General features: G+C 44.8%; 2 protein-coding genes across 2 annotated transcripts; both read right to left on the reverse strand.

Moving 5' to 3' along the window:
* Nucleotides 1–2,015: 2,015 nt before the first annotated feature.
* On the reverse strand, nucleotides 2,016–2,831 carry H257_08765 (hypothetical protein). The gene has a single exon (XM_009834804.1). It carries the CDS (start codon nucleotides 2,802–2,804, stop codon nucleotides 2,091–2,093), a length of 714 nt encoding a protein of 237 aa, XP_009833106.1. The 5' UTR covers nucleotides 2,805–2,831; the 3' UTR covers nucleotides 2,016–2,090.
* A 3,906-nt stretch (nucleotides 2,832–6,737) lies between these two features.
* On the reverse strand, nucleotides 6,738–7,660 carry H257_08766 (hypothetical protein; the record flags this gene model as incomplete). The annotated part of the gene is made up of 2 exons (XM_009834805.1): nucleotides 6,738–7,204; nucleotides 7,276–7,660. 2 exons carry the CDS (start codon nucleotides 7,658–7,660, stop codon nucleotides 6,738–6,740), a joined length of 852 nt encoding a protein of 283 aa, XP_009833107.1.
* Nucleotides 7,661–13,272: the final 5,612 nt, after the last annotated feature.

The following is a 13,272-nucleotide window of genomic DNA, read 5'->3' on the forward strand; positions in this document are numbered from 1 at the left end:
ATGGAGGGAAGACCTGGAGGTTGCCCTCCTGCGTGAGGTGACACGAATCGAACCATTCGCAGCAGACCACGGCGAGCTGCTGCAGCGATGGAAGTTGGTTGCAAGTGGCCTTAGTGACCAAGTACCCAAGATCAACTACCGCAGTGCCCGTGAGCATGTTGGCGTGATGCTCACGGGCACTGCGGTAGTTGATCTTGGGTACTTGGTCTCATGCAGCAAGGAGAGCGGCACGCGGACGCATCGTTACGACTGGTTAATCGTCAACTCTTACTCTTACGAAGCCAATGAACGGGGTTTAATTTGTTAGAAATGGTTTTGGCATCGAAATTGCAAATTCCGTGATTGCTAAAGGTGTAACTTCAAATATCCGAATCAAATTCCCGAAGTGAATTCGAACGTAGTTAATTTCGGGAATTTGATCAAATTACCGGTTTGCTAAATGTCTCTAATATCATAGTATTTCTCAATATTTCGATAAATATCGAGATAATTTGAACTGTGTCGTAATGGAGTGTCTGGACACCATTTTGTTTTCAAATTTTATTGCGATATCGGCGGAAAATATTCTGAAAAACGCAATAATAAATATACTACTCAGTATATTTTGCGGATATCGCAATTCTCCTATAACTGTGCTCCGTCAAACGCCCATTTATTGACACAAGCTTGTCCGTCACGGGACTACCCTGGACTTGCCTGTCCTGCTGCGTCCCCGATCACGAAGCTCTAGATACCATATATGCGTGTTAGACGAGATCGAGAACTCAGTTCATGCATACCGTGAACGGAGAATGCGATTGCACAGAGATTTTGACGGAGTCTTGACGTAAGAGGTCTTGAACGGCTGCGTGTGCGACTGACTACAGTATCGATACTAGTATTGAAGAGGACTATGTACATGTGTACTTGGCGATCAAGACAGGGAAACTGGGGTGACGTCCCTTGAGTTGCATGGTGGCGATGGGCCCATGGAAGCGTGCTACCTGGTGCGCGGGCAGTCGACAATTTACAAGATCCCTTCGCGTCTTTCTAGAAATATCACATAACGAAAATACGTTGTTCTCTGCATTTTGAAAATGCAGAATACGCACAAGGTTATCAAGATACTACGTAGTATTGCATCCAGACGGGCCATAAAACGTTTGGTTGAACTTGCGCATGAGAAATACTCTTATTGGCAATTACTTCGAAGTAGAGCTCTTTCGGAGATTTGTTGACGTGAGTTGGAGTAATATGTCGCAGAGAAGTGAAACTCACATAAAATATTTTGGACGACCCCAAGAGCACAATCCAGGAGTACACAGTAAGTACCCATTACTTCCAACTTGGTCAAATAAGTACACGTGGCATCATCAAAGTCAAAGTTCTCGAATAGTCAAAATAACCATATCTTGCATCATACGTAGAGATACAAATATGAAGATGTATTTACCAAACATTTTATTCATGTTGAGGTGCAAGTAGGGCCAACAACGGTGTTGCTCTACCTTTGATTATGTCGTATAAACTCGTACGGCTGCAGATGAAGGTCGCCGAGCATACAGCTTTGCAAGGAATGTACGGTAGGACTTTGCGGAGTTATATTCATTTCCACATGTTGTAGTTCTGTAGTATGATTGGTTATAATATGAATTTGACCATGACGCGCCATGTATCACACCTGAAACTCAAAACGTCGTTGAGACATCGGCGCACTTGTGTCAACTGGGTTTGCGTTTCAGATACACTGTAGTACTACAGTATTTTTGCGTTGGCCAATCAAATCACTGAAAATGCATGGCAAAACTCAAACTCAAAACAGGTTTTCGAAAGAGCTCTATCTTATTACACTAACAGTTACTAGTGTATACGGGTAGTAGCTTCACCAAGCTACTTCGAAGTACTGTACATGCACTTTGCTTGCCATCCGATCGGGTTGTTCTTACCAGTTGCTTCTCGACGGCGTCCAGTGGCCGAGGAGAATGGACACACCTCATTACGACGAAGCGATAGTTCATCAAAGCAACGACAAGAAATATACACGACACGCAAGCTGCTTTCCATTGAGACCTTCGAGGATATCATATATATAAACACCATAACGTGTCCATCTACATCGCAATTTGAACGGCGGCGACCACGACCAGTGCAACGCCCATGGCAAGCGAAGACAAAGCAGCCGACGAGGGTACAGGGGTGACGACGGCGCCAGGAGAGCCAGGGGCAGCGGTGGTGGTGCTCTTGCTGGCCTTGGTGGTGGGAGCATCCGTGGGATCCGTGGTGGGGGCGACGGTGGTGGGCGCGGGCGTGGGGCAGATCTTGGCGCAGTCGTACCGCATCAACGATCCGTCGTCCTTGTTCTTCACGTTTTGGGTTGTGCAGCTGCCGCACGTGTGGCACTGACTCTTGAGGACGGCGACAGGGTCAGGGTTTTGTTCACGCACGCAGAACAAAGGCTCTTGGCACACTTTCGACGTGTCCTCGGCAGTGAGCGCCGTGAAGCCGTTGCCTCGGACGCAGCGGCGCTGGTCGGTGCATTCATCAAATTGGAAGGCAACGTCGGCGGACGTTGAGGCAATTTGACATTTGTCCTTGCCTCCCAAACAACCGCACAATTTGTTGGAACCAGACTTGATGCAGGTCATGTTGAACCCGTTCAAGTCACCGCACTCCGTGTCTGAGCTGCACACGCTCGTGAATTGCAGCTTGCACACGCCCGCCGACGTTACGCTGGGGGCGGAGGTAGCGACGGGCTTGACAGTAGTGGTGGTAGCCAGAGTGACGGTCGAGGCGGCGGCGGCGGCGAAGAGATGGATGAGCTTCATCGTAGACACTGGCTGTGAATTGGGGAATGGGATGCATTGCTCACATCTAGAAGACCCCATCTCTCCCTGAACGGCAGCATAGGGGGGCCAAAACAGTCATTTTAGTCGGCCCCCGGGGTATCAATTTTTAATTGATATGGATATTTGTAAGGGGTGGGTACGTGATTTTAAAGATTTTGACCCTCCCCGAGGTGATAGTGGCCAGTGAGAAACATTTGTCACAGCAGTATTATCCGGACAATGTCTGGCACCATCACTTGATTTTGCCCCGCGATATTTTCTTGGAAAAACGCGACGCTTGTCCCAGTATAACTCTGAAATGGTATATTTCATGTGATATGAGAGTACTTTGACGAGATAAACGCAACGGTCAAGAACCGCAGATTGATGGCAGAGACTACACGAAGAATGCTGGCTAACGCGCCTACGAGATGTAGCGACCAAGAAACTCTAGGACTACTATATACCTCGATGATCTGGAGGACGAAGTGGGGATGGCAAATTGGAATTTTGAACAGAATACCATTGTACAGTTGAGAGAACTTGCGATGCCATCGTTTGGTTGAGTGCCTTTGGTCCCTCGAGTTTGGAACTGCAAAGAGATTACAGCTTATTGGAATTGACAGTGAGTTGAATTTGGCCTGTATTCATGCATCTCGGAATATCCTTACCGCTAAGTCGAATAAAATGGAGTACTACTACGTAGTACTAGTACTAACTGCAAGAATCGCCCTTCCCAGCTATGCGTCCAAAATGACGCATGCATAACGTTAACGTTATACTGTAACGTTACTGTGAAACGTGGGCACTCTCTAAAATAACTTAAAAAAACAAAATGTGGCGACCAAGGATATCAACTATTGATTGGATACATTAGTGATTATTCCAAGGCCAATCAAAACGTACTAGTAGGCAATAAGTCAGATCGCCAACAGTCGGATGAACCCAATATGCACAAAGGCATACTATTAATAGTACATTACAGTAATACTACTATTAATAGTATATTTACTGTTAGTACCTAATTGCATTCAGAATATCTCTCGTCCTGTGGCAATGACAATTTTATCTTGTACTACACAGTACGTAGTAATTTGTAACTCAATTCTGCCATTTTCTCACCAAACCTCGAAATTTACTGTATGGATTTTATTTAATCATATCACCGGATAGTTATTGTGTCAAGAAGTAATATTAATAGTACTACCAGGTAGTACCATCCCTACAGTACAGTACCCGTAGTACAGTGCTTTAGTACGTACCTTCGATACCGTACAGGGTGCTAGCAGTACCACACAGCGAATAAATCGACACCAATAACGCTGTTAGTTACCGAGACAAGATACATCAATATGGGGACTGGCGTTCTAATGAGGTACTAGAGGAGTACTGCACTACAGTAGTATTAGTATAACGTTACTATAAATGATAACGACGCGGCTTGTGCATGTTATGTTGAGAACAGGTGCCACTAGGGTAGTAACGGTTGTGTAATTACGCGGCCTGTGTGACTTTGGTTTTTGTGTCGACGAAGGGTGATGAAATCGTTAAGGAATGCTCAAAATCGTTAAGCCTGGTATGAAACACGGAATACTAGTAATTCCCCCACAGCAGGTACACCTTACCTTCAAAACACCCAAACTATACCTTTAGTCCTTACATAAGACTCCGCACATATATACAAAAAAAAGACCTTGTAACCTGAGACTTCGTCGTACCCCGGTGGGCACGGATATTTCGAAGTATAATGTTATTCCCGGGGTTAAGCGCATCACAGCGGGACTAATTCCCCGGCAGCAACCGTGGTACAGCTGCAATTGACTTTAACGGGGCTGCTGTGGGGGAATTTTGAATAACGGACCAACGTCCGGATAAATAAATCCGGTTAACTTCAAAGATGAAGGCAGAATATCTATGACACCTCCTCAGCCACTCAATTCATCCGGATATAAGAGTAGTAACCGTACAAGGACCTTTCGGCTAGCACTTTTCTTTTCACCATGAATGACTTTGTTTCCCATGAATACTTACTTACTCCTGGCTGTGCAAAAGAATTTTACAAAACCGCCCGACACCGACAGCGACAATGTTTGCCTCGTGTGATCAATTGTATCAAAGAACACGACTTTGGCAGCTTCGTGTATTTACGACAGTGTTTAGATACCTTTAGTTTAGAGCTTGGATTTCGACTTCGTCAGAAGTATCGTAATGCAGTCGCAGGACGATGGATTTGTGCAAGCGAGGGTTGTGCTTTCTTTGTTCGAGCTGGTTTGCGTAGCGATAAGTCGACATCAATAACTTCGATGAACTTGATGCACAACCATGCAATGTTCCAAACCTCTTCCCGAACACCGCATCCAGCCGTTTCGAAGTCACTGGTACGTTGCCTACTTATTGTTTCTCTTAAAAAGTGAAACAAAAGGATACTTCTTGCACGTGCAGCATGTCCATAACTACTTCTCAGTTTCAAAGCATCAAACTTCTAGAAGCATCCGAATGTTCTACGAATTGTTTGAAACATCTAAAACTTCTAGCAATTATTGTGCTTTTCACCTTTTTTCGCTAATCCACAGCTAAAACCCTCCTTTAATTTTCATCATAAGATAAGCTTAAAGCATCATAAGATAAGCTTAAAGAAGGGTAATTTTACGGATTGGGACATACATGGTTTAACGGATAGCAATAGATCAAGCAGTTATGATTGGCTAATAGTTGTTGGAGGCTGTAGTCTTATTCTTATTCAAGTTGTTTGGCCATTTCAAAGTGGCCAAACAAGTTGTTTTACGATGAGCAGCATTGACATGCGTTGGCAGTGTGTTGTACTCGTTTAAGTATACGGTATCGACCTTGATGTCGTACGGTTGATCCTTGGCATCTCCCGGCGATCTGTTTCAAGGTACAATGCCATGTTCAAGTCCACAGGGCACGTTACTGGTGGCCGAAAACGTGCACAGGCTCACCGGTGGCCAGCTGCCGTGAATGATTGGGTGAAAGCTTACGTGGTCTCTCACCCTTGCATCTACCTCGAGGAACTCGAAGAGTCAATTCGACATCAATTTCCTTCATTAAACAACGTGTCGGCCGCAACAATTTGTCGTGCACTCATGCATGACCTAGGCTTGACTCGAAAAAGGTATGTAGTTATTGTGATTTTTGAGTGAATGTTATTATTGAATATTTATGTAGTCCTTGAAAAGCGAGCAAGGGAATCCGCTGATTTCGAACTGCGGGACTATTACGGCCGACTGCAACCATACTACTCGTACCCCGATCAACTTGTTTTCGTTGACGAGACTTCAAAGGTTGGCCGCAACGCGCTTCGAAAATATGCGTGGTCGAAACGGAACACCAAAGCAATAGTGGAATTGCCATTTGCGCGAGGTGAAAGAGTGTCAGCTCTGGCTGCGTTCACGACGTCAGGATTTTTAGCCTGGGAGTATACTGATGGTAATTATGAAATATAATCAATTTTTTTATGATTTGATTTTTAAGTAATTATATTACAATAGGGACGTTTGACCGTGAAAAGTTCCACGGTGCGATGGTCAAAAGTATCATTCCGTACTTGAACGCCTGGCCCCTACCACGCTCGATTTTAATTTTGGACAATGCGAAGATCCACATGTACAACGAGCTACAAGAGGCCGTCCACAGCAAAGGCGCGTTACTATTCTTTTTGCCGCCGTATTCACCACAACTAAATCCAATCGAAGTTGGATTTAGTTTGTTAAAGCGGTGGATTACCAAATACCCTTTAGCATTTCGAATGAATATTCGATCTGTATTAGATGTAGCATTTGTGGAATGCACAAAAAAATGATAGTATTGGCCATAATTTGTACCGCCACTGTGGTTATGATTCAACTCAGTTGGAAAAAGAAATTTTTTAATGTAATAAAAAAAGTTTGATGCATTATTCGCTTTATTTATGAATTATTCGTGGTCAATGTAATCTATATCGTCAACATTATGACTCGGAATGGGAACATCACCGACAAATGGTTCTCGAAATATGGGTGTCAAATCAAACGGAGGAATTCCCAAAATTAATCGGAGGTCTTCGACAGCAATGAAACACTCAACTGGGGGGCTCGACAACGTTCCCAAACGTATGCGCACCATACGGTACGTCTCGGCTTGCGCGCTTACTTCTCGACATCGCGCTTCAGAGTGTTCGGCCGCCATTCGGTCGATATGACCAAGCTGTTGCATTGTCGCGTTGTTGGGGATGCTTATCGGTGTTGCTGCTGGCAAACGTGCTGTCACAACGGACGCATAATTCGTCTGGAGTGGACCGAGCTCCATGTGTTGTTCTTGCATATAACTTGCCACACGAGCCGCCGAAGTCTCGATGTTGTGGGCGGTTGCGCGTCTAATTCCTGCATTTTCGGTGCTTTTGTCTATATAGTTTGTGTAAAATATTAGTACAGTATGTGTTGAAGTATATTGTTATTTGAGTTGAAAATACTACCAATGTACACGAAAAGCAACAAAGCAAACGTTGCTTGGCCATTTCGGACCTTGTTTGCATTTTCCCACACTTGCAGGATGACCTCATTGTAATTGTCCATGGTGAGTTTGGTGTACTTATCTTGCGTTGTGTTTGCGGCTGTTTTCACATATATATCCTTGGCCGTGGCTGGGTCCCAAAGTAGTTTCGAGTTTGCAGGCTCTGCATGATGCACAGCGACAATGGAGGTGATTGCGTCGACAAGCATGGCGCTGACAACTCCAAATGACGATGTCTTGCTCAGGTTGAGCTCGACTGGCTGACCAACGCTGGTTCGGCTTTTGCCTAAGGGTTTCCTAACCTTTGCAACAAGTCGGCATCGAAACGAGTCTGGCAGCGGGATCATTGCACGTTCAGGTCGTTATTTAAACTGCTTGTTCTCAACAGGTTTGATCTATTAATAATAATAAGGACGTTGGATTATTTTAGTATGAATGCCATTATGAGCTTTATCATTGTTTAATGTAGGGAGCTACATAGTATTATTTATAGAGGTGCATTGTATAACGTTCTAAAATTAGGGGCAAAACAGGTGAAAAGCACAATACAACACACTCCTAAATAATATGGTGGATAATGGAAACGCTCCAAGCAAGTAGCGAGCTCAACGCGCTTGTCTCTGATCCTCGACAACTCACTGGGAAACAAATAATTGGCCACTTCCGAAGTACAAGCGGCGAAACAATATCAACCTCGTCTGCAAGTCGAGATAAGCGAGAACTTGTCAAGCACTTGTAGGGCTCTGTTAACTTTCCGTTTGAACAAGTCGACAGCTTCTTTGAAAACCTTGGACCGTATGCCCTCGTTGAAACACGAATGGTAACGTTCTACCGCAGCGTTCTTGTTCCGTGGTTTTGTATTGATGCCTTTAAACATTGTCAAAATCTGATTGCACTTGATGGTATATTCATATATCATGTTGTGATACATTAACTACTATAGGTGCTCATTTGAAGGATCTGATGAATGCGAACGGCGTTCTGTTGCTGGCCACTGCGAAGGACCCGAAACCATCTAGTCATTCTGGGTAATTTGTTTGCTTATAGAACGACCTAACTTTTGAGTAGGAATCGCAATTGTGCCGGTTGAAAACGGCGAACACTAGACTTGTTCCTGCGTTGTCTGCAAAGTGCAGGTATTCCTATTGCTGATACGGTCATTGTGTCCGTTCGGCTAAAAGGTACTAGTTTTTTGTACATTATGTCTGTGTATCTTGAATTGTCAGTATTACCAACATATTCTAGAATTAGAATAACTTGTAGCACATTGCGATAAATGTAGCACACTTTCTTGAAGTACTTGGACTAAGTACTTCTACAATTTAGGACTAATCAACGCCTGCAATGATGTGTGACCTGACGCCCCCCACCGATACTGTATGCGTCACATCGTAGCCAACATGAACTCGTCCTTGGGCTGCACTTGTCCAGTGTTGAAGAATCCGTCGTATACAAGCTGGCTCGATCAGACAGTAGAGAATCTTTTACAAGACACTTGGACAAGCTTCAATCGACCAATGCAGGTGTGCAGCCTTAATGATGTGTGCATAATATCGTAACTTATAGTTGTTGGCACATACCTGTCACACATCCCAGTCAAGAATTGGGCGACGTATGCGTTTCCCAGTCCAACATTTGACAACGTCACCTCAAACTTGAGTGAATCGGCGAATCAATGGTTTGGCACCGAGCTCCGCAGTTCCGATGCTGTTACGCTCTACTTTCGTTACATGTACCACCTCCTCAAGAACATCAACGAAAGAAGGTGTACTATTTCTTCTAGCATGTTCTACATCATCTAGTACATAACAGCAAAAACTAGTACATTCTAGTATTACTAGAAGTTTAAGAACACCTTTAACAATATGCATGTATTTAGAGCATCCCCACCGGCTGATGTAGCAATGTAAAATTCTTCAAAGTACTTCACTCCATCAGCAAAATTTACATTTTTCAGACCCGCACCGATTGCCAATAAATTTTACAGCATGATGTAATCGCTCCATAAACACAGATTTCTCAACAGATCTGTTGGGTCGTTTACAGATCTATGCGATTGAGGTCCCAATGGACTTCCTTAAATACGTATGCCATCCCGACGTCCTGAAGCATGCCGGCAGCATTAATATGAATCTTACAGTCAATAGAATGTATGCAAACCCTGCTGCACTAAATTCTCCACTGGCGAGAGCTCCAAAATCTCAATCGCCAGCGGGCGTCCAACGCGAATTTGCTCCATCAGGACGACAATTTCCGCCAACCGATGTGGATTGGCTGTGAACTGATGTACTACTGTTACAGCACGCACCCAATAAACGGGTCTTTTCAGCGCTATGTTTATATCAGCCGGTAGGGATGCTCTTATAGATCCAAAAGCGTCACTTGGCCAGACGAAGCCATGACACCTGTGCATCAAAAGTTGTTTTTGATTAAGTCACGACGGATTGAGGTATGCTACTTGAAAACCTAAGTCTAACTGTTTCACAATGCGTGTAGATCGAATTTTGTGAGCCTGGGAAAACCTCCTTAGCGATCCCCACGCTACCACAGCTCAACTGTGGCGACTGGTCGACCTCGAGGAGGAGACATGTCAATGCCGGGCATGGTTCGATTCGAAGATACCATGCATCCATGCAGTTCGCTGCTACAATGCTGTTCGCTTGGATCCGTTGCAGTTCCACGACGACGTTTACACGTCCAAACGGTTCAAGTTGCTCTACGCGGCGCATGTAGTTCCAGTGCCACTCCAAGAACTTGACAACGACCCACAGTCGAAAGCTCGTACACCATGCGGCACTGAGGTGAACCCGTCGAAACCTGGACCGAAACCGAAACGACGCAAGCGGTCGAAGGGAATGCGAAATTAGCAGTGTAATAAATTGTATACATGAACCTCGTATGACTTCTAAATATTGATACATATATTTACCCATTTACGAAACAAGATCAACACTCCGATAGTGAAGTTCATACTTTATTTTGAAAGAGAATGATGGTTACGAAACAAACACGAAACAACTTATCCGGAACGATTAGGAGCTAGCTTAGGCCAGGGCCGGGAACCAGGCCCGTTCGCCCGCGCAGCGACTCAGTATCACAGCAATGATCTATATAATCCTTGGGAGCACTGGAGGCCGGGAGCGAAGCGAACCAGGCCGAGGAGCCCCCCTTATTTACCGGTTAATTAACCGGATGTTTCGTAAGTCCTTGGTATTGTATACTTTCTAGAATTGAGAAGTAATTCTAGAATTTCTAGTAGTTTGTTACTAATTCTAGTATTTAGTAAGAAGTTCTGTTAGTCCCAGCAGGATCAGACCGAATTTACATGTTTAGTCGAAGTATATTTGGTAATTTTGTAGCTAGTTATTACATTTGTACTTACGTTCTTGCAAATTATGCGTAATTCTAGTATGTAGAAGTAAAATACCTAGTAGTTCTAGCAGTTTCTAACTAATTCTAGTACTTACAGTTAGTAGAAGTTATGGTATTTCTAGCACTTCGTTTTAGTACTTAGTATAAGAAATTTGGAAATCCGTAGCTAGATATTGAGGTTGCACATGGTACTTATCTTAACATAGGTAGTTTGTTAGATTTTAAGAAATGCAGAACTTCTAGTCGAAGAATGTAACAAAGTTACACAACGCGTAGAACTTATCAACATAACCTTAAGACAAGTTCCGCACAAGAGCCAAAATACGGCGGGTCTTTCGCGCCTCCCGAGCAACCGTGGAATCCGGCAACACTGGAGGTGAAACCACTTGCGATGAAGACTGAACAATTGACGCTGGAGATGGGGAACAGTGGGCACTGGAGGAGCGCCGGTTGACGTAGCCTGAGAGCTCGTTGGCGGCCGAGTAGTCATCCCGAGTAATGATTGGTCGCGGGCTGGACGGTGGTGAGGATGGAGACACTGGAACGTCGGAATGGTCATTCGAACTAGTTTTTTCAATACGATCAAACATTGGTGCCAAAATCATGGTTGGATCGCCTCCGCTGTTTCGGCTCATATACATCAGTAGTCGCAGCATGGCTTCGTTGGTCGAGTTTGTACGCTCGACTCGTTCACCGAGGGATTCTTCGTCAGCGTCACTGTTCTCCACCCGTTCACTAGTCCACTTTGGTTGTATGTTGTTCGACTTTGTTGAACGTGCCGTCACTATAGCATCGTCATTGTCGTCAACAGGGCACCCCCACTGCTGTCGGATATAGCGATGAGGGGGTATGTCGGGATGGTGCGCCTTCACGTGGTTAGAAAGTTAGAGTACCACGTGATGAACCCGCATCCCTCAGCCATACACTTGATCCGAGCGGAAGTCGTCAGAGCCAGCACACAACCTGTTGGTTCAGGCAACGGACTCATCTATGAAGTTAACCGGATTTATTTATCCGGACGTTGATCCGTTATTCAAAATTCCCCCACAGAGCCCCGTTAAAGTCAATTGCAGCTGTACCACGGTTGCTGCCGGGGAATTAGTCTCACAGTGGTTAGCAATCGCTAACCACTGAGATGCTTGTAACCTCTAGCTAACATGCGTTGCTGGTGAATTAGAAATCCCACCATTATACTTATTTGTGCAACAAATCCTCAGTTCAGGGGTCCTGATTGGCTCTGACCGGTGTGATCGGCCAGATGGGCCAAAAACAGCCCATGAAGTTCAAGGGTGCAAATTTGAGATAAGATTCGCAGTCAGGCCGTGGAACTCATCTCAAGAGTGGAAAAAGTAAAACTTTGGGTGAAGAATTCGGAAATGAAATATTATTGTGCTTTTCACTCGTTTTGGCTAGTCACACCATAAACCTGGGTGTTTGTTACATCGACCCCAGTGTTTTAGGGCCTGGTCGGGGAACGATTACTTCATGTCTGGGTCCATCTATGTCTGTACGGATAAAATATATTCGGATGATGCACGATTTTATGGTCGGTGAACACAATCGTTCGTGCCTGGAATCTACTGTCCAATGCAGGCCAACCAAGTCGCTGTGGTCGCTGCAGCGTGTACGATATCGTACGTTTGTGTTGTGATCGCTACCATGCTAAACCGTGCTGCGGACAAATTCAACGTGTTCACTGTGACCACCGTCGATTTCGACTCAATGCTTGGCCAGCCGCAGTACAATCAGTGGTTTGAAACTAATCTACGTTGCAGCCAGGCCAGTTTTACCATGCTTGTCTCGTGGTTTCGCGTTGTCCAGCCCGACTTGTACAGTCGTAAATCCTCCCACTCGTTTGAGAAGAAGGTTGCCGTGTTGCTCTATTTCCTTGGCTCCGAGGGTGGCTACCGCGAAACAGGTGCTGCTTTTGGCATGTCAAAGTCATGGTGTGTGCAAACAGTAAATCACTTGATAACAGTTTTGGCTGCCCATGCTAAATCATGGATTAAACTACCACGTGCGGCGTCAGATTGGGCCCAAATTGAACTCGATTTTTTTGCCAAACAAAAAATCGCTGGCGTTGTTGGGGCTGTTGATGGGACACTGGTTGACATTTATCGGCCCGATGACTACGATGGCTTCTACAATCGAAATGGCGACCCTTCCCTCAACATCCAAGCTCTGGTGGATGCTAAGCTGCGATTTTTGTCAGTGGATATTCGTCCAGGGTCATACTCCGACAAAAAAATTTGGAAGACGTCAAAGTTAGGTCAGACAATTCGTGATAAATTATTTATTGGTTGTACTAAAACATGGAAATTAGGTCGAACAATTCGTGATAAAATACCAGTTGGCTCCTACATCATTGGCGATGCTGGTTACACGTTGCTACCATGGTTGATCACTCCATTCATGCCGCACGAAGAGGGTGGAAAGCTTTCGAGCATGAAAAAGAATTTCAATTTTAAGCACTCCAGCACCAGAATGACAGTTGAATGTGCTTTTGGTCGACTCAAGGAACGGTTTCGAATTTTGAAGACTGCGATGAAAGAAAAGACGCTTGACCGTACCGTTGCCGTCGTCACTG

Source organism: Aphanomyces astaci, assembly GCF_000520075.1.
Source record: "Aphanomyces astaci strain APO3 unplaced genomic scaffold supercont1.20, whole genome shotgun sequence".
NCBI classification, from domain to species: domain Eukaryota; phylum Oomycota; class Saprolegniomycetes; order Saprolegniales; family Verrucalvaceae; genus Aphanomyces; species Aphanomyces astaci.